Source organism: Emys orbicularis, chromosome 23, assembly GCF_028017835.1.
Source record: "Emys orbicularis isolate rEmyOrb1 chromosome 23, rEmyOrb1.hap1, whole genome shotgun sequence".
In the NCBI taxonomy this organism is placed as follows: domain Eukaryota; kingdom Metazoa; phylum Chordata; order Testudines; family Emydidae; genus Emys; species Emys orbicularis.
In genome coordinates this window covers 8,372,698-8,390,573 of record NC_088705.1, presented here as the reverse complement: position 1 = coordinate 8,390,573, position 17,876 = coordinate 8,372,698, and the positions used below count along the sequence as shown (strand labels likewise).

Below are 17,876 nucleotides of genomic sequence, written 5' to 3'. Positions count from 1 at the left end.
GACTCTACCTGTCTGAACTGCATTGTCTTGAAGAGAACGGTATCTATGAAATAGAATAAAAGATTAACACCTCAAGGAGTAACTTGTCTGGTACATGCATTACTGTACTGAGAGGCTGTTATATTCCCAGTACACTGGAGAGAAGAAAAAAAAAAAACTGGCCAAAACACCCATTTGAGACACTGAGGATTCTTTCCTCCTAAATATTTGTACAACATTTTAAAGCCCATATAAGAGTAATCGCTCTTGCCAAGCATATAGAACATTTTATCTGGGGCTCTCAGAATACCAAAAACAGGTTGCCTGGTGCATGAGTACAAGGCAGAACCCCTAGATTCTATTCCAGAACCTGTGCACCAGGTGAGGGATGCTGGATTCTCAGACCAGCTGAAATAAGCTCCAGCTATTTCTTTGTCTGGATCTTCAGCACCCTCTGGTGGTAACTAACAGCATCGGATGCTGGTTCTCGACTGAGTGCACAACAGTTAGCAAACAGATCGAGAGAGCAAGCTCTTAGCCACCCCTTTTGTGGGGCTTATAAGCACTTGATAGGGGATGTACTAGCTCCTCTAATCAGAGTCCCAGTTAAGAATATATTAATTATAGAATATATTATAGCCTCAGCCACCTTTAGTCCCTACCACTTGCGTTCTTGCCACTTTGGACAGAGGCAAATCCACCACGTCTCATTTGATCTCCCCATTGCCTTTGTATTGAAATGGATGTTTTGGTCCATGAGCAGAGAAACAATTCATGGTTTCATCCAGTGGTCGAGAGTCCCAAGTGGCACTAACCTCAACAGCACATGCTGGGAGGTCTTTTGGAATCAGATCATGTAGGTTAGATTTTATTTTGTCCCTACTTGGAGCTATAGCTCAGTCCCTAAATGCTTCACAAATCTTGCTCTAGTTCTACTTTCACATTGTCTAGTTGCCCATCCTCTGCCCATGGAACTAGGTTTTAAATTTTATCCGTAGCTTCCCCTCTTGGCCAGCACAGAAATGGAGGGGAGTTCTCTTCATTCACACCGTGGTTCTACCATCTGCTCCTTATGGACAGGAATTCCCATTCCACGAGCACAGCACTGACTGGCCATCTCTGCTGCACAATGCATCCGCACCAGTGGGGGGTCTGCTCTCCTCTCCAGTTTGATCGGCTTCAAGTTCCAGCAGCTTATGGTGAGGAGGGGCGAGGAGCCAGCCACAAAATGCACAACAGGAAGTTAAATGTTAGAAAATTTTATTAGCATTTTGGTAACTGGAACTGCTCATTTGCCAGGAAGGATGATGCCATCGTACTGCAAGAGAGAGAAAAGGGAGTGTCAGAAATCAGGGCCAGTCAGAGCTGTGGTTGTGCCAAGGAGGAGACTGGAGTCACCACTTATTTCAGGTCACAGATGTGACTTAGAGTAAGACTCCAATCATCCAAATTTACAGTCTGCAAAGTGAACATGGAAACTAACTTTCCATCTTGTTTTCTGTTTTTTAGTGTTCCTTTAATAGTGATCGGTCAGATCAGTTTGACCCAAAAGACTTAGGTTGTTAAAATGAAGCTTTTTACAAACGCTAAAGTGCACAGAAAGATATTCCCAGGAATGCATTTCCAATGAAAGGCTTTAAAAAAAACTGGACTGCCTAGAATTCTGTTTGCAAGCCAGACTTGGCAGCAGAGCAAACCAGGAAGTAAAACAACCTCTGAACAAGTGAAAACTAGTCTCTCTGAAGGACTTACTCTTTGCACCTTAGCTTTAGCGGCAGGAACGTTGTAGGAGGCTGACCCTGCAAATGCTTACTCCCACAAAATTACTATAAATTTCAATAGAAGGAGGTTTTGCCCAAGCGAAGAGCTCAGGATCTGGTAATAAGGGGGATTCAATCTCAATGATATGAAGTGTTAATTAGATGAGGAAGTCCCCTCTCCTCACTGAGAAAAAGATTTAATCTGACTGGGTTCATAACAGGTCACTGGGCTTTGGGGCACATGTGAGCATCCCAGTGTGCATGTTACAGCTCTTGTAACTGGAAGCTGTAGTCACAGGAGACATGCTCAGGAATGGGCAAGCACGTGGCCTTACAGGTAGTCAGAGAAGGCCACACGCCTCTTAACAGGGGCAGTACACAGAAGATCTTCCAGGGGTCAGGGAAATTCAGGAATGGGTCTCTCCAGAGCAGCTAGAAAAGGGCTAATGAGACCTACATGATGGTGAAAGGAGGTTTGTTCTTTCCCTTTCCAGCTGCAGAAAGGTCTCCATTACCAAATATATCACATTATTGAACCTTTCTGCATCTTGTTTATTAATAAACCTGTCATGAGAAAATGGACATGGAAGTGAATTCTAGTGTTGAGGTTTCATTTAGACAGTCCTGGCTTGTGAGTCTGTCCAGGCTTACAGGCAGTCTTTAAAGTACAACTCTGCCGAATTGCTGAACTTGCTTCTACCATGGTCTAGATACTTCGGGTCAAAGACATTCAAAACGTGCCCAATAGTTTGTAAACCAGGTAGGTGGTCTTGTTTGCCCACAGCTCAGTGAGAATGAATCCATTAGAGGACAGCATGTTGTAGGGCAGCGGTTCTCAAACTGTGGGTCATGACCCCAAAGTGGGTCGTGACCTCATTTTAATGGGGTCCCCAGGGCTGGCTTAGAGTTGCTGGGGCCCAAGGGCCCCAGCCCTGGGTGGCGGGGCTCAGGTTACAGGCACTCTGCCTGGGGCTGAAGCTCTTGGGCTTCAGTTTTGGTCCCCTTGCACAGGGCAGTGGGGCTTGGGCTTTGCCCCCCTCCCTCCCGGGCAGGCTCAGGCTTCAGTCCCCGCTCCTGGGATTGTGTAGTGATTTTGGTTGTCAGAATGGGGTCACAGTGCAGTGAAGTTTGAGAATCCCTGTTGTAGGGTAAGTTAAAGGTGACCTGCACAACGACAGAACTGGATTTGGAAGCCTTTCTGCCTCTTTATGGTGGATAAAGACAGCACAAGAGGTTTCTCGAGAGGCCTTTAGGCTGCTTTACAAGCATCACGTCTAGACTTCCTGGGTTTGCTAGAGTTCACGCCTCAATGGAATGTTGAAACTCCTATGAAGCTTTGCTCACAAGCGTTTGCCAGGAGTTACTAACAAAACCCACAATATTTAGACAAAAGCAACAGAGGGTCCTGTGGCACCTTTAAGACTAACAGAAGTATTGGGAGCATAAGCTTTCGTGGGTAAGAACCTCACAATATTTAGACAGTGACTAGAAATCCTGCCTGCTCAATTGGAGACATCAAGCATAACAGTTCTACTCCCTCAGCAAGGACAGGGAAGACCCAACACTGCTCACGAAAAAGGCAGCACACTTCTCTAGTGGGAAAAAAACAAAGCAGTTTTCCCCTTTGCAGGTCACATCTATTACATGAATCCTTGGGCCTAGTCCCTGGAACTAGAAGTCAGGGTTCAATAACTTTCGGCCTAGGCCACCCAACATGTGGAACAGAGTCTACATGCCATGGGGCCTATCCCAACCACAGAAATGTAAGCGAGAAATTGAACTTCGACCCCCATTTTGTAGAATTGTTTTAAACAATTAAAAAAGAAGTGAACGGCATTACTCTACTATATACAGACCAGCCAGCAGGACAGATTCTATTCACTGCACAACACACCTCCTCACCTGCCTTGTATACATATTTCTTTCGCAGCAGTAGTCACAGAAGCTGCTCCTCTGATACGGTAAGAGCCTGGGAAGTGGGACCAGCAGTCCACGGGAATCGGGATATTGGGACTGACCCAACTGTAGCCCATCTAATTTGCTGTTTCCTTTGAGTGTGTCTACTGCCGCAGATTTGCAATCCCCAGGGTCAGATTTGTAGTTGTCTACCTGGGGATCTTGGTACTCTGCTGCTGCCACCCCCCTTCTCCCCCCACCACACACCCAGATTGTGGAGATAGCAAAACATCTTAGGGAACAGGGACTAGTAGAACAGTATTCTACTTCTGGAATTCACCAGACTGCTGTGAAACCTGCGCCAAGGACTAGCCTTCAACAATCCCCTGCTTAAATGCTTTATAAGCAGATTTGCTTAGGAGGAGCTTTCTTGCAGTCCAGGCGCAGTTCTTTATGCTTCAGGTTTCCACCACAAAAGGAGGAAAGCTAAGGAGTGAAAACCCTTCACTTCAGAGATGCTTCTGCTCTCTTCAAAATCCCATGCTAATGAGATGCTCACATCACAGCTCAGTGGGTGTGTCAGCACTTTTCACTAGAAGATCACAGATTGGATCAGCAAGAGTGAGCAGGCTGTATTTGAGGTCTCTCACTAGGCCGCTGAATAGCCTGACGGACATGAAAATGGGGTTGGAGCTTACCTTCTGCTGGAACCAACGCATGGCCTCCTCCTTCCCAATTCTGTGCTTGGCTCCAATGGAGCCAGTTTTGCGTTTCTTGTCAGCAATGCTGAAGCCCGGCCTGCCCAGAACCTGGAGTAGACAGACAGCACTTTTTATTATCTGAAGATGCAGTTCAAGAATCTTTTTCAAGCCTCATCATATGGAGAGAAAGACTCTCCATCGGAGTGACATTTGTTTTGTTGTCTGCACTAAAAAGCATGCAAGACCCTCTAATGGCAACTGTACCTGTAGGCCACTGGTCCCAAAGGAGAGCAAAAGTTACCACTGTGATGGTATTCGGTAACCTCTGTGAAGTGACTTGATGAGATCAGTTCTTAGTGGACAGCAAGTCCCATACGCCATTATGCTGGCACAGTCTCAGCAGAGGAACCAAAGAATTAGCCCTGGAGACTTAGTTACCGTCTCACTCTAAGGACTCATCTTAACTAGGAAAAATGATGTTTTTAAATATGCCAATATGCTTTAGTTCACTCCCCCCCCCAGTAAACACCTGGCTAAAGTGGTGCTCCCTCTAGGTCACTGCTGAAGCATATTTGGAGAGTGGTGTAAAAGGAACATGCTGGCACTGCTACCGCCCTTGTGGTGCCTGTTCTGTAGAAAAGGGGAACGTCACACTTAAGGTGAGGAGGTTTGTGATGGCCTTGTTCTCTGCACTGTGCTTCAGCCACGGAGGGACCAGAGCGACTTCCTACTGAGGGAAGAACTGGTCTTTATATATTAGCACATGGGCAATACAATGAAGCCAAGGGGTGAACTCAAGTTTTAGAATACAAAATACACAGCCTAGTGGATACTCGAAGCCAGCCTGCCTAAATTCTCACGGATCCCCAGGCCTGTGGAGCTGCACCTTCAGATGTGCCAGACACTCTTTATTACACTGTTTGAAGAGCAAAGTTGCCATGAAGATCAAGCAAAATTCAGCTCAGCTGTTCCTCTCCAACGTCACCATCTCTAGCACACCAGCAACTTTGTGAGTTTTATTCATCTTCGGACAGGATTTGGCAAATATGTTTCATGTTAAATGCCAGTGGCTCTTCCTACTCTATACCCACCTAAGCAGAGCATCTAGTCTCAATGAAACCTAGAGTAAAACATTCTCTGCTACTGGCTACTAAGTTATGTCCTGGCTGATTTGGCTGATCCCAAGGAGTGTAGTGTCCTTTTTGTAAGCAGAGAGCTGGACCTAGTTAAAAACCTCACTTATCCACCTCCCTCCCCAGCATACGGACATTTAAGACAGTTCTGACTCTCCCAGTGGCCCACACCTTTCTGCTATTCTGGGGCACCTCTCTAGCATTGGGACAAAGCTGTCAGAGATAAGGAAGTAGAGCATACATACCACATAGAAGTCCAGGCCATAGATGCCAATGCTGGGATCGTATTTAATTCCCAGATCAATGTGCTCCTGGATTCCAAAGCCAAAGTTCCCAGTGTCTGAAAAGTTGTTTTTCCTCAACTCATATTCTCGCACCTGAAACCCATTTAGAGCCAGTTACATTCTATGTCTTTCTAAACAAAGTCCTGCTTTTTCCACTGAGTTGCGACAGGATCCACTTGGGAACCAAACAGCTCCTAGTGATGGGTTCTTATACAGAAGATTCGGGCATCTTGACCCATCTGACAGTCACAGCAACAAAGGTGGCGTCACAGAGGGCTGCCCAGATTGCACACACAGAGCTAAGAATCTTAGCTGCCAGCAAGTGCCTAATGAAGTCTAGAGTCCTAGTAAGCTCCCTGATCACTTTTAAAGCCAGGACACTTCATGCAAACTGCAATGATTAATTACAAACACTTACAGAAAACAGCAGAAATCCTACATCATAAGAAACTACTAAATGTCTATGTCTGTATTGTTACTCTATATATGCACAGTTTAGATCTTTTAACATCTAATAGTGCAGGTGATATGGACAGATACGAACGACATTGTCTACAAAGACTTCACAAACCCATCTGAGACCTTGCACCTTGAGCACAGTCTGAGCTCTCCAAGGATGCAGAGGTACCTGCACCAACTCTGTCCTAACAAATTCAGGGTATGTCTACACTGCAATCAGAGATGCGACTGCAGCACTCGTAGATATACCCAAGCTAGCTTTGAGCTAGCTAGTTTGAACAACAATAGTAGTCCAGGTGACAAGCCCACCTGGAACCCTGAGCACCAGTACGTACACTAGCAGGTGCGTTTGTACAGCCCATGGTACTGCATGTTCATTGCTATTTGAGATACCAGAGCTAGCTTTGTTCTAGCTACGTCTATAGATACTGCAGTCACACCTCTGACTGCAATGCAGACATACCCTTAGAGGAACACACAACTAAATTATTCTTTTAAGGCTAGTTTTTCAAATTCCAGTTTGATACAGCATCACTTAAACAGTACGTCCTGAAGTTTAAAAAAAAAATTCTTCTGCAAATCGATAAGTGACTTTCCGCTCCCACGTGCGTTTAAGGGTTTTTTGACAAGGGAGAAACTAATGACCATACATGGGAACAGTGTAAATCAACAACTTTAAAGTGCTGTTAAATGCAGATTATTTTGTTTACACTAACTTCAAGTTCATGCAAGCTTTTAACAAGCCACATGAACAGCTAGAGCAGTCAAGATTCTCACCTTCAACCCTTTCTCCAGAATCTCCTCTGCTTTGGCCCCACGAACCGTGCAGTGAACAGCAATCTTTTCATTTCTCCTGATTCCAAAGGATCTGACAGTGTATCGAGCTGCGGGAGACAAACCCACACAATCAGTTGCTCTCACGGGGCTATTCCAATGGCTTTCAGTCAGACTGGAACATGTTTCTTGCTTTAGTAAGGCTGAAGCAAAAAAGCTCCAACATGGTTTTTGACACCACATTTAGGGGGAGGAAAGGGCAATACTAAAAGTTACAATTTAATAGAGAATTGTATGCAGTGGTAGACGGGGGAAGATTGCCAGTATTGGACATTTAAGGCCTTTATTCACATAACAGGCACTGATAACGCAGGCTTCTCTATCCCATCCTCCCCACATACCTCTCCCCTGACCTGGAGGGATAAACCCTAGGGATGGCACACTTCAGCCAGTGGTACTACTCAAGCTTTAAGAAGGTGAAGCAGTAATTATGTCTGAAGGCATTGCCTTCAGAAACCAGAAGATGAAACTGCTTTTTTCCATTCGGTGGCACCAAAAATGGTTTCCCCAACCTCTAATAAAGTGTCACTAACTGTTACAAGATGGGATCTCGCTTGCTGCACTTCGCACTGAATGATTCCGTTTCCCCCACTGAAACAACGACTTACCCTTTGAGAAGACAGGAGTCTGGCCTGTGAGCTGCTCCAGCACTTTGGCTGCCCGGGTGAGTCTGTCACCACTTTCCCCAACACAAATATTGAGACAGAGTTTGCGGATGCGCAGCTCGCGCATGGGGTTCTCCTTCTCACCCTGATCGTGCTGTCGAGAGAAAATATATACAGCTGATAGAGACAAGCCTCCCCCTAACTCAGCATACACAAGGTGCCAGTCAGTGGGCAGTGCTATAGCATCCTGGGAGGCGGATAGGACTAGTCGTTTTTAATATAGTGGTATAGGCATTTAGAAGGGCAACATACCACAGAGCACAGCTGCAAGTCCTATGCAAGGGGAGCGGTCACTTTCCTGACACCCTTCCATCCTATATGTGCTCCCCACACACTCCGATCCAGGGGGCGAGGGAAGTGTACGCAGTATTCTGTACTAGGCAGTGCCCATTACTTCCTATTCATTTGTGCATATGCAACCACCTCACAGAGCTTGGTGCGGGCCTTGGAACTGCAGGGCCAGTGTTCAAAGCAGGCATGCGAGCTGCAGGGCAAGAAGGGGGGTATGGGGCAGCCCTGAGCCCCCCTACAAGGCTGCGAAGGGGAGGGCAGGGATTCAGACCATAGCGCCGTGGATGGGGAGCAGATCACAGCCCATGGGAAGGGGAACGTGAGGGTTTAACCCTAGGGATGGCCAGAGCAGGTAAGGGCACCAAGCCCAGCAAGGAGGGAAGATGGGGGGCGGAGGGGGTTCAGGCCCAAGCTCTGAGGCAGGGCGCCCCGCCATTGAGGTACCCACTGCATGGCAGGGGGCTGTCAGTCCCAGGCTCCCTAGCAAGGAGGGTCCGAGACTCCGAAGGAGGGGGACAGGTTTCGGGGCACCTGGCCCGGCGGAAGAGTAGAAGGGGCTTCACCCCGACGGGGCGAGGCACCGGGGAAGAGACCCCCTCAGCCCCCGGGGGAAGGGGCCCGCGCAGCTCCACGAGCCTCCTGCCTGCCAGGGGAGGGGGGACCAGAACCAACCAGGGAACCCAGCGGCCTCTCAAGCGGGGGAGACTCCGGAACCTCCCCACCCCGGCCGCTCGGGAACCCACAGACCTTCTCCCACCCGCCTGGGCAGGCGCCCGGCCCGGTCAGCCCCGGCCGGGGGAGGATGGCGGCGGATTGACAAGCCTCCCCCGGCCCGTTCCTGCGGACCGCGGCTACTCACCGCCATGATGGAGGCGTGGAAGAGATCGCGAGAGCTCCGGAACGGGATCTTATTCGGCAGCCCGGGCCGGCTGCCCCATAGAGGCGGCAGGCGGGAGAGACGCCCAGGCTGAGGGGCAGCTGCTGCCCCCTGCGGCCGGAGGGCGGCCCTGCACCCGGCTCTGAGCAGCTCCCCTCTCCGCCCCTAAACTTAGCCGGAGCCTCAGCCCAGGGCTGGTTGATCCCAGGCACTTCTGCGATGGGCACTGACTTAAACACAACACACTCTCCAAACTCATAGGCCGTTCCCCCTACAGCCCGGGCAGGAAGAGAGAGAGTGTTGTTGTTACTTTTAAATCCTTGACAGGTAGTGGGTGGCAATCGGCGTGATACAAGCACAGGTAGATTACTGGAGAGAACAGTATCATTGTTGTCTTGACATCATCCAGGCAACTCAGGGTGGAACATTTCAAACTTTTGTTTCCATTTTTATTTTTCATTTTCAGGAAATTACAAGGAAAACCTTCAGGACAGATCGAGAGAAATGACACAGGTGCTGGGCTGGGAGCATGACAGCACAGCCCGGCCAAGAAAGGCCAAACATCAGAGGCCAAACATCAGCCTGACAAAGAGCCCTTTACATTACATCACACACCCGTTCTGGATTCATTCTCAATATTTCTGTTACTGATGTGGAAAAAATAGGGTGGCTAAAATACTTTTCAGCTTTTGTGACTAAAGAGAGTGTCGGCTAGTGCATAAAATGCCAGCTTCGTGTTTCAAATCCTGTCGAGGCTGGGTTATGAGATTTGGTGATTCCACAGTACCAGCAGCTGGACAGGGAGTGGCAGAGACTTGGAGAAATGCTGCTGGTGAATTTTGGGTGTAGACTAGTAAGCCCTGCTCTACACTACAAAGCCACACCCCTGAGCGACGCAGTTATTCCAGCTGAAATCCAGATGTAGACAGTGCTACGGGAGAGCTTCTCCCATGGACATAGCTACCGCCTCTTGGGGAGGGGGAGTACCTACGCTGATGGGAGAAGCTTTCCCGTCGGCGTAGGTAGTGTCTTCACGCAGCAATGCAGCTGCACCGGTGCCACAGCACTGTAAGTGTAGACAAGACCTACCTCGGGGAGGACAGAACACACTAAGCAACATCTGCTTATTGTGTTTTAAAATAATATACTGTATTGGATTCATCGGCAAGCAGATTTATTTAGAGCGTAGCTAAGCTATCCAAAGCGCCCACATTGCAGGACTGCGTTACAGCACAGTTAAAACATGGTTTGGTCTTGTAGCATAGACAGGATGGAATCGTGTTATTACCATACTCCTGAACCCGGCTAGATCCCTGCAAAGTTCAGGTGCGTGATTCAGGCACACAGTTTAAACACCCTTTGATCCTAGCTACGTTACAGAGTGTGTTTTTATCATGTCTGAGGAACAGCGGTGTTATAACTGGGTCCTGCAATGTGGTAGATTGTGCAGCTCCTAGGCCCCCTCCTGCCACCCTCACTAACAATTAACGTCCCAGCAGACTCCTTCAGTCCTTACAAATGGAAAGGTAAACGCTCAGAATCTTTATGACCCAAAGTGGGAGAGTCCAATCGACACCAGAACCATCAGACCCACAGTGATCATTAGAGGCCAGCTCATAGCAGCAGCCAGCAGTGGCGGGGCTGCGACCTTCTTCTTTCGGGACACAGTGGTTGACTGCTTCTTTTTTTGCTTCTCTCTTAAGCACTCCAGCAGAAACTTCAAGTTATTGGGCGGAAAGAATTTGGTGCCAAACAGGTTGCATTTGGGAATGAAAAAATGAGGCAGATGAGCGGTTGCCACCTGCCGAATGAAATTGGCCCGGACCCTTTCAAAACAGTGAGCAACGCTGGAGGAGCTCCCATCCTGGTCCTGCTTCCATTCCAGCAGCGTGTGAAAGAAAGAAGTCTCAGCGTGGTAGGAACTCAAAGGAGCCAGTTCCAAGGGGTGCTCTGTCTTCAGGGCTCCCAAAAGACTCTCCAGCATCTGCAGACATTCTGGCCTAGAGAGGGGAAAGCCACATTCTTGGCATTAGCAATTTCTGTTACTATTGGGTCAAATCCCAAGCTCCTTACTGTTTTAATTCAGGCTGTGACCTCAGTGGGAATTTTGCCTAAGTAAGGGCCTGGGGGCCACAGCGTGGTAGGCAGTTGACCTACAAGAATGTAAAAAAAAGGGGACAAATGCTGCTCCGACAGAGTAAGTCAATGAAGTTAAATATAGCAACATTGGATTTATGCAGGTGTAACTGAGAGCAGAATCTATCCCAAGGTCCCTGCCCTAGAGAGCTGACAATCAATGGGCCCAATCTTGCAAATGCTTACTGCCAGGCATACCGTGAGCAGTCTCATTGACAGATGGGATTACTCAGAAAAGTAAGCATTACACTCAGTAATAGTGTTTGGAGGATTGGGCTCTAATTAATGAGGTCTGCATGGAGAAGAGGGGAGGTAATGCAGCTGAAGCAAGTGACAGAGTATTGATTTCAGTATAGGTCTTATTAGCGCCGTAGTTGTTGTTTGTTGTTGTTTTTAAATCACTATTAAAGTCTCAGCTATTTTACTTTCGATAGAGGTTGAGCATGGATCACGCCTGGCTAGCTCTAAAGGGAAATGAATATACTCAAATGCATCATCGTGTTCATTAATAATACTTTATACTTCGTTTGCACCTTCCGGCTGAGGATCCCAAAGCACTTCCCACAAATCAGGATCATTGCCCCCATTTTATGAGTGTGTGTGTGTGGGGGGGGGGGGAACTGAGGCACAGACTGGTGCTGTGACTTGCCCAAGGCTCCACAGTGAGCCAGTGGCAGAGTGAGGAATAGAATCCAGGAGTCTAGATTCCCAGCCCTGTGCTCTAGACACTCAGACTCCCAGCTGATAGCAATCAATGCTTTACATTTCCATAGCACCTTCTATGCAAGGATCTCAAAGTGCTTAACAAAAGAGGGTCCAGGTTCAAGTCAGGGTTTCCAGGGCAAAGAAAGTAAATTATGTCCAACAAAACATGAAGTTACAGCACTGATGCTAGTCTGGCCTGTCTCGACCCGGGCCGGGGGATACAAAGACCTCTGGCCCAGCCCTGGCTTTCCAGACTTGCAGACATACTTGGTGTGGCAGTGGTTTGGCACATGCACGTACCTGCGGCACGTGGTCGTCTGACACTTCCGGGACCGGGTGCTGGTGTGGCTTTTCAAAATCTCCTTTTCCACATGAGAGAAAGACATTTTCCAGGTCTCTGAAATAACAGCAACCCCGGTGTCAGCCTACACCTCCCTCAGCTGGGCACAGAAGCCAGGGCAGCAGAGGACACTGTGCAGGTGATGTGGAAATAGGATCATTTGTAATGTATTTTTGGTTCCAGTGTTGCCTGAGAAGTCACCCCTAACTGTGAAGCTCATAAAACAGCCCCAGGCCACTGGCTCACCCTCATCCCTCTCTGGTTCCCAGGGCTTCTTCACTCTTCCCTGCACTACCCCTCCCCAGTTCGGAGTCCCCCCTCTCCTCCCATGCCTGCCACTCTCCTGGGAACACCTCCTGCTCCCTTGTGGGGTAGCTCTAGGTCGAGGACTTGAACTGAAGGGAAAAGGGGGAGACATCATTCCCCTCAATACATGTTATGTATGGGCTCCACCGAGGTCTCCAGAACACACAAGCCCTGTCTCAGCACAGCATACCCCACCAGAGGCTAGAGATACTATCTGCTGACTCTGCAGCTTTTCTTCTGGGAGACTAGCTTAAGGCCAGTGCATTTACCACAGTGGGATACAGAGAACGTGGGGGCAGCTTTGGCAGTGCTATGAAAAGAGAGGAGGGGGCATTGGCCCTGTGGGCTGTGTGGGTTCCTTCCCCTGAGGGGGTGTTCATTGTCCCAGCTCTGCACACTACTACACCCTTCTCCAGGCCTCAGCCTGACAACTCAATCCCTAAGCACTTTCCCAGGAGAACATGCTGTGGTGAGTGAGTTACCTTTGTTATCTTGACCAGGGGCCTGTTTAGCAATAAAATAGAGGGTCTTCCTCAGATATGGCTCCTTCTCCCCCAACAGCTGCTTGACGTCTATCCCTTCGTCATCTGAACTGGGCCATTGGCCAGAGATCTCCAGAGCAAGGACCAGGTCAATAGACATGAATGTGTCACCTCGGTTGTCCACCATCACTAGGGGCACCGCTGGGCTGTTCTGCTTTTTCCTCTCCAGCCTCATCTGCCATCCAGGAAAAGGCACTGAGACACCAGACAGACAGTGGACAGACCAATGGGAGAGCTTAGAAAGAGGCAGTAATTCATCAAGGGGCTTGTTTGTGTTTAGATCAATGTCAGCCAAAGAAACCAAACCGACCAGAAACTCAACCAAATCCCTTAGGGAAGGACTCCTAGTGGGGAACCCACAGCTTTCCCCAGGAGATGGAGTCCAGCTCACTCAACTCTGTGTAGTGTGAAGGATCCCGACCTCAAGGACCTAATACCTCGGCCTTTCACCTCTGGCGACCTGGGTTCAAATCCTACTTGAGATCACGTGAAAATGAGCTTGCGGGTCTCAGTCTAGCCCCTATCTGAGCTACGCTGCAGCTGCTGCTATTTTAAGAATGACTCAGGCCTGGAAGAGCAGGAGATGTCACAGGTCAGGATGGAAGGGGGGATCCAGGTAGCCCCAGCACGGGGACACTCACCTGAGTAGAACACTTTGATGAACTGATCCAAGTGCTGCCGGAACTCCGCCATGATGCTCCCTGGGGACACAGTCTGCCCATCCTCCAGCAGGAAGGCGGCTGGAAAGCTGCGGGACTTTCTCAGCAGAGTCAGGGTGTAGAAGAGCCCATCGTACCCCTCCACCTCAGCGTACTGAATATAATCTGGAATCGGCAGGCTCAGCAGCACGTCAAACTTATTCGGGTGCAAGAGCTGTAGACAGAGTCTCCTACTGGAGATGCTGCTGAATTCTTTTCAGGCGAATCCCCCCTTCTCCTTTCCTCCACTCATCCCCTTGATCCCATCCCTTCTCACCCCTCCTTCCTGCTTTAATTCCCTCCCTGATCCAAACTCTCTAATGACCGCCTACCTCCCCTTTTCCCTGCTGCTGTCGCCCTAGAAGGCTCTGACTGCTCCCACCGCCTACCCTCCCTCTCCTTGTTACCTTGTAGCTGCTCCCCGACATCAGTTCTCTCACATCCCTGAAGTAGGGTCTCTCGGGACACTCATTCAGGTAGCTAAAGAACTGGTGGAAGAAGGCATGGAGAAGATCGACTGCGTTGGCCACATCCAGCTGTTTCAGGTGGAGGGACTTTGCCCTCTCTTTAATCCGGGTGAGGTTGTCTTTCTTCCAGTCTTGAAAGGTTCGCATTGCAGCTGAGGTCCCTGGTTTCTCACTCAGATCAGCGGAGGCATCTTGGGAATAGACCTGCCCCAGGTCTCCTAAAGGGAAACATTAGAGATGAGAGATCCCTGGCACTTCAGCCAGCTTCCTCCATATCAAACCATGCTGCTACTGCTTCTCCAATGCAAGTTTAGGTCCCGATCCTTCTTCCCTTGCTAAACTCCAATAGGGGGAGGAGCTGGGCCTCGTTTTGTGCAGCATCAGTCTTACAAACTGTCGTAAACGATTTTGGCAGAAAGAGAAATTAAGGAGTGAAAGAGAAAGGAGACTTGAAATGTGATGGAGGAGTTGGAGACGTGGAGAAGCAGTTCCAGACAGCGGGTAATGCAGAGGAGAAGGCTCTCGTGCGGTCAGTGGGAAGATTGCGAAAAGGAACAGCGGGAGTTGGCTGAGCAGAGGGAGCGGGAAAGAGGAGTAAAATGAGATCAGATCTGTGAGGTCAGCTGGAGTAAACAGGGTCAGAGATGCCTTTATCTCAGTCTAAGGGAAGGCTGATGTGTGTGTTTTGTACTGCGAGATGCTGCACCTCTGTTAATTCAGACCAATCATAAAAGAAGCCATGCTGGCATGGCTGATATCCACCTTCATTGCGGCTGCAGTGCCTAGCGCACTTACAGGACACTGCTAATGACAAGGAGAAGGTCCATGGCTTTGACGTAATAGGACACTCTCCTCCCATAGTGCTGGATTCATCAGGAATTTAGGGATTACCGTATTATGGGGGTGGGGGACATCTAACCCAGTACCCTGTCTCTGACAGTAGATACTTCCAAAAAAGCATCACTCCATTCCCACCTACCGTAGACTCAGCTATTGTGCAGTATTTTACCACAGAAGGTAATTTCCTCCTGACCTCAGCCGGTGAGCAGTTTATACCCTGAAGCCTGAGGATCATTGGCCTGGAAAACTTTTAGCTGAATTAGTGTAAGTGCAGGTGCTATTCTTAATCATCCAAATGCTTGCACTTTTAAAAGTCCAATATGGGAAAGATGCGGGGCCCCTAATTTGGGGTCCCACAGCCGACTCACCCACCCAATTCCCTCGAATCCCAAAGAGTGGGGAGAGGGGAGGACAATAACCCATGTCATCTAGCTACCCCACCACATGCTGTGAGATCATCAAACTGAAAAACAGTGAAGCCTGGAGCATTTCTGAATGGCCATTTACAAACAGTGAAGGTCCAATAGAGATTCCCTGACCTGCAGCTTCCCTGTGGAGCTTGTCCAGCTCCACCTTCCACCTGCTGTGGGTGCCAAGGCTCTGGAGCTGCTGGGAGGTCTCTGGAGGATGGGAGCCTAAAGTGTCTAGGTTCCACTGCTTCCTCGCTCTGAGGTTTGAAGATTCTGCTGCTTCCAATGGGGACAGGGCTCGCTGGCTGGCTGTTCCCCCTGTGTCTCCTGGCTCTTTGCTTCTGCCGGCTCTGCCCTTCCTCTGAAGACCCTTCCATACCCTACGGTTCTTGGCAGGCGTAACATTGAGGGGCGGAGAGCTTGCACTTAGAGTCGGGCCTGCCATCTTGCATTTGGACCCTATGAGATTCAAAGAGAATCCAGGTGTTTATTGTGATTCCAGGTTTCTTTTCCGATCCCCCCCTCAGCCACCTCTGTGTCAGGAGAGAGGGATGCTGCCCTTAGTCATAAAAAAAATAATAATGCAGGGCCAGGGCCGGCTCTACCATTTTCACCGCCCCAAGCAAAAAAAAAAAAAAGCCACCCGAACTGCCGCCCCAGGCACGTGCTTCCTCCGCTGGTGCCTGGAGCCGGCCCTGTGCAGGGCCAAGAAGCAACGTGTTCATTTCATTTTCCTCTTAGGAAATGGGCAAAGGGAACCCAAAGCAGCCAGCAAGAGAATTGCCTCACTGCATCCTACTCATGGCAACAATTAGCATTTCCACCATGCTTATCTTTAAAGAGCTGTACAGACATTAACCGGGGGATCCTCCCAGCAGCCTGTGACACAGATACATTATTAGCCCCGCCTTGGAGCCTGGGAACCAGCCAGCCAGAGAGGTGAAGAGACTTGCCCAAGGCCACCCAGCAAGGCAGTGGCAGAACAGGACCTAGACCTCAAGGAGCTCCTGGGTTCCAAATGTGCTGCCTCAGTCTCTACGCTGTTAGGGAAATGGCTTTCTGTCCTGGCTAGGGGAAGCAAAGATACAAAGCAGCCTTCAAACCCAGGCAGCTCTCACATGCTGCCCCCTGATAGCAAAGTCACAGGAAATGATCACGTGACCTGGCCAAGAGAACAGGTTAGGGGACAGGCCAAGTCCACGATACAGGGGCACCTTGGGGTCATTGTTAAATATTTCAGTGTGGGCTGTACAGGTGGACACGTGCACATAGCAAAACCATAGGATGGTCAGAAGGGGGACAAGACCTTTGAGGCGCAAGCCGGGCAGATAAATGCCTCCCACATCCAGTGAACGGACTGAGCGTTGTGGCTTGCAGAAAATCAGCATCACACTGTGGTCTCCTAGTGGCCTGCTGAATGGCATAATTTGACACCCAAACAATGTGGGGCTTGGATGCTGATCCGTAAGAGGACCCCTGGCTGACAAGGGGATCTGCTGTAATTGTTGGATGACCACTGGCATCCTCCCTTCTTCCCAGCTCTGACACACCTGCTTGCCCGTGGGAATCATGAAGAGTGCCTGCTCTTCCATTCTTTAATACCAGTTCACTCCTCCTTGCTCCCATGTCATACACCGCCTAGGCAGGGTAGTGGAGCTATAACCTTTTCACCTTCTCCAGCTGAGATCCAGCCAATCACAGAGACCTCATCCAGCACCTTTCCTGGCCAGAGGGCACATCTCAGCCCTCACGTGCCCAGGGGTCTCATCTGTCTCTTAAGGAGAGCATTCAGTGGTGCATTGGACTCATCTACAAGACCATTCCAGGGGGCCCCTACATTGCTTTCAACAGGCAGCTGCTTCTTGTCAGGGCTAGATTTCTAGCAGGATCAGCAGAAAGCTGGAGTTTCTGACTTGGGGACACATCCTAGGGCATTGCTGTCCTATTTCATCCATGGGACAGTCTTTTGTAAGAGAACCATAGAGTTCAGCCTAGTCTACACTAGAAAGGGTTTTCTAGTACAAACATGCTTATAGCAGAAAGTTCCCTGAACAGAATAAGCTACATTGGCAAAAGAACTTTTCTTTTTTTGCCGGTATAACTGCATATAGACTGGGGGCTTTTTGCCAGCATTAATATGTCAAAGCATCACCCCTCTTAACGGACACTATTACACTGGCAAAAGTTTCTACTGTAGACCTGGCCTTCCAGCCTGAGGACGCAGATGGGTTTGTTTCAGCGCTAGATTGCTCATTAGCAGTCAGTTGAAGCAATTGGATTAATAATTTCATAGCCATCTGTCCAGACAGGGCCCAGCCCCAGCCGTGGTGGAACTCCATTGACTGAGTTCCAGCAGGGCTGCCTTTGGCCCACCCTCGTGTAGGATTGCTCTTTTCAGAGACCAGCTGCAACTAGTGTCACTTTTTTAAAAAAAAATTCTCAGCTACTACCTTTGTCTCTGGAGTCATTAATAAATTCTCAGTCACAGCCGGCTAATTTATTGTCCTGAATTTCTTCCTGCCTCAGGAAGAAAAGCAGCCAGTGGGGCCATTT

At 49.1% G+C, this 17,876-nt stretch overlaps 2 protein-coding genes across 2 annotated transcripts; both read right to left on the bottom strand.

Moving 5' to 3' along the window:
• Positions 1-1,222: 1,222 nt before the first annotated feature.
• Positions 1,223-8,963, bottom strand: RPL11 (ribosomal protein L11). The gene is made up of 6 exons (XM_065421660.1): positions 8,862-8,963; positions 7,655-7,805; positions 6,990-7,096; positions 5,715-5,846; positions 4,334-4,444; positions 1,223-1,297 (listed from the first exon to the last, which is right to left on the bottom strand). The coding sequence occupies exons 1-6, from the start codon at positions 8,865-8,867 to the stop codon at positions 1,268-1,270; spliced, it is 537 nt and encodes a 178-aa protein (XP_065277732.1). The 5' UTR covers positions 8,868-8,963; the 3' UTR covers positions 1,223-1,267.
• Positions 8,964-10,422: 1,459 nt separating this feature from the next.
• LOC135893922 (cyclic GMP-AMP synthase-like) lies at positions 10,423-15,768 on the bottom strand. Its single transcript, XM_065421892.1, has 6 exons — positions 15,453-15,768; positions 14,014-14,291; positions 13,550-13,781; positions 12,849-13,103; positions 12,021-12,117; positions 10,423-10,879 (listed from the first exon to the last, which is right to left on the bottom strand). Exons 1-6 carry the CDS (start codon positions 15,766-15,768, stop codon positions 10,423-10,425), a joined length of 1,635 nt encoding a protein of 544 aa, XP_065277964.1.
• Positions 15,769-17,876: the final 2,108 nt, after the last annotated feature.

Excerpts from the sequence above, each read along its gene's own strand:
- LOC135893922 (XM_065421892.1), bottom strand. The coding sequence starts at position 15,768 with ATGGCAGGCCCGACTCTAAGTGCAAGCTCTCCGCCCCTCAATGTTACG. Across the intron at positions 14,292-15,452 it reads GCTCCACAGGGAAGCTGCAG|GAGACCTGGGGCAGGTCTAT; the intron begins GTCAGGGAATCT and ends GTTTCCCTTTAG. Across the intron at positions 13,782-14,013 it reads TGTCGGGGAGCAGCTACAAG|CTCTTGCACCCGAATAAGTT; the intron begins GTAACAAGGAGA and ends CTCTGTCTACAG.
- RPL11 (XM_065421660.1), bottom strand. Across the intron at positions 4,445-5,714 it reads ATGGCCTGGACTTCTATGTG|GTTCTGGGCAGGCCGGGCTT; the intron begins GTATGTATGCTC and ends TGTCTACTCCAG. Across the intron at positions 1,298-4,333 it reads TGCGTTGGTTCCAGCAGAAG|TACGATGGCATCATCCTTCC; the intron begins GTAAGCTCCAAC and ends TCTCTCTTGCAG.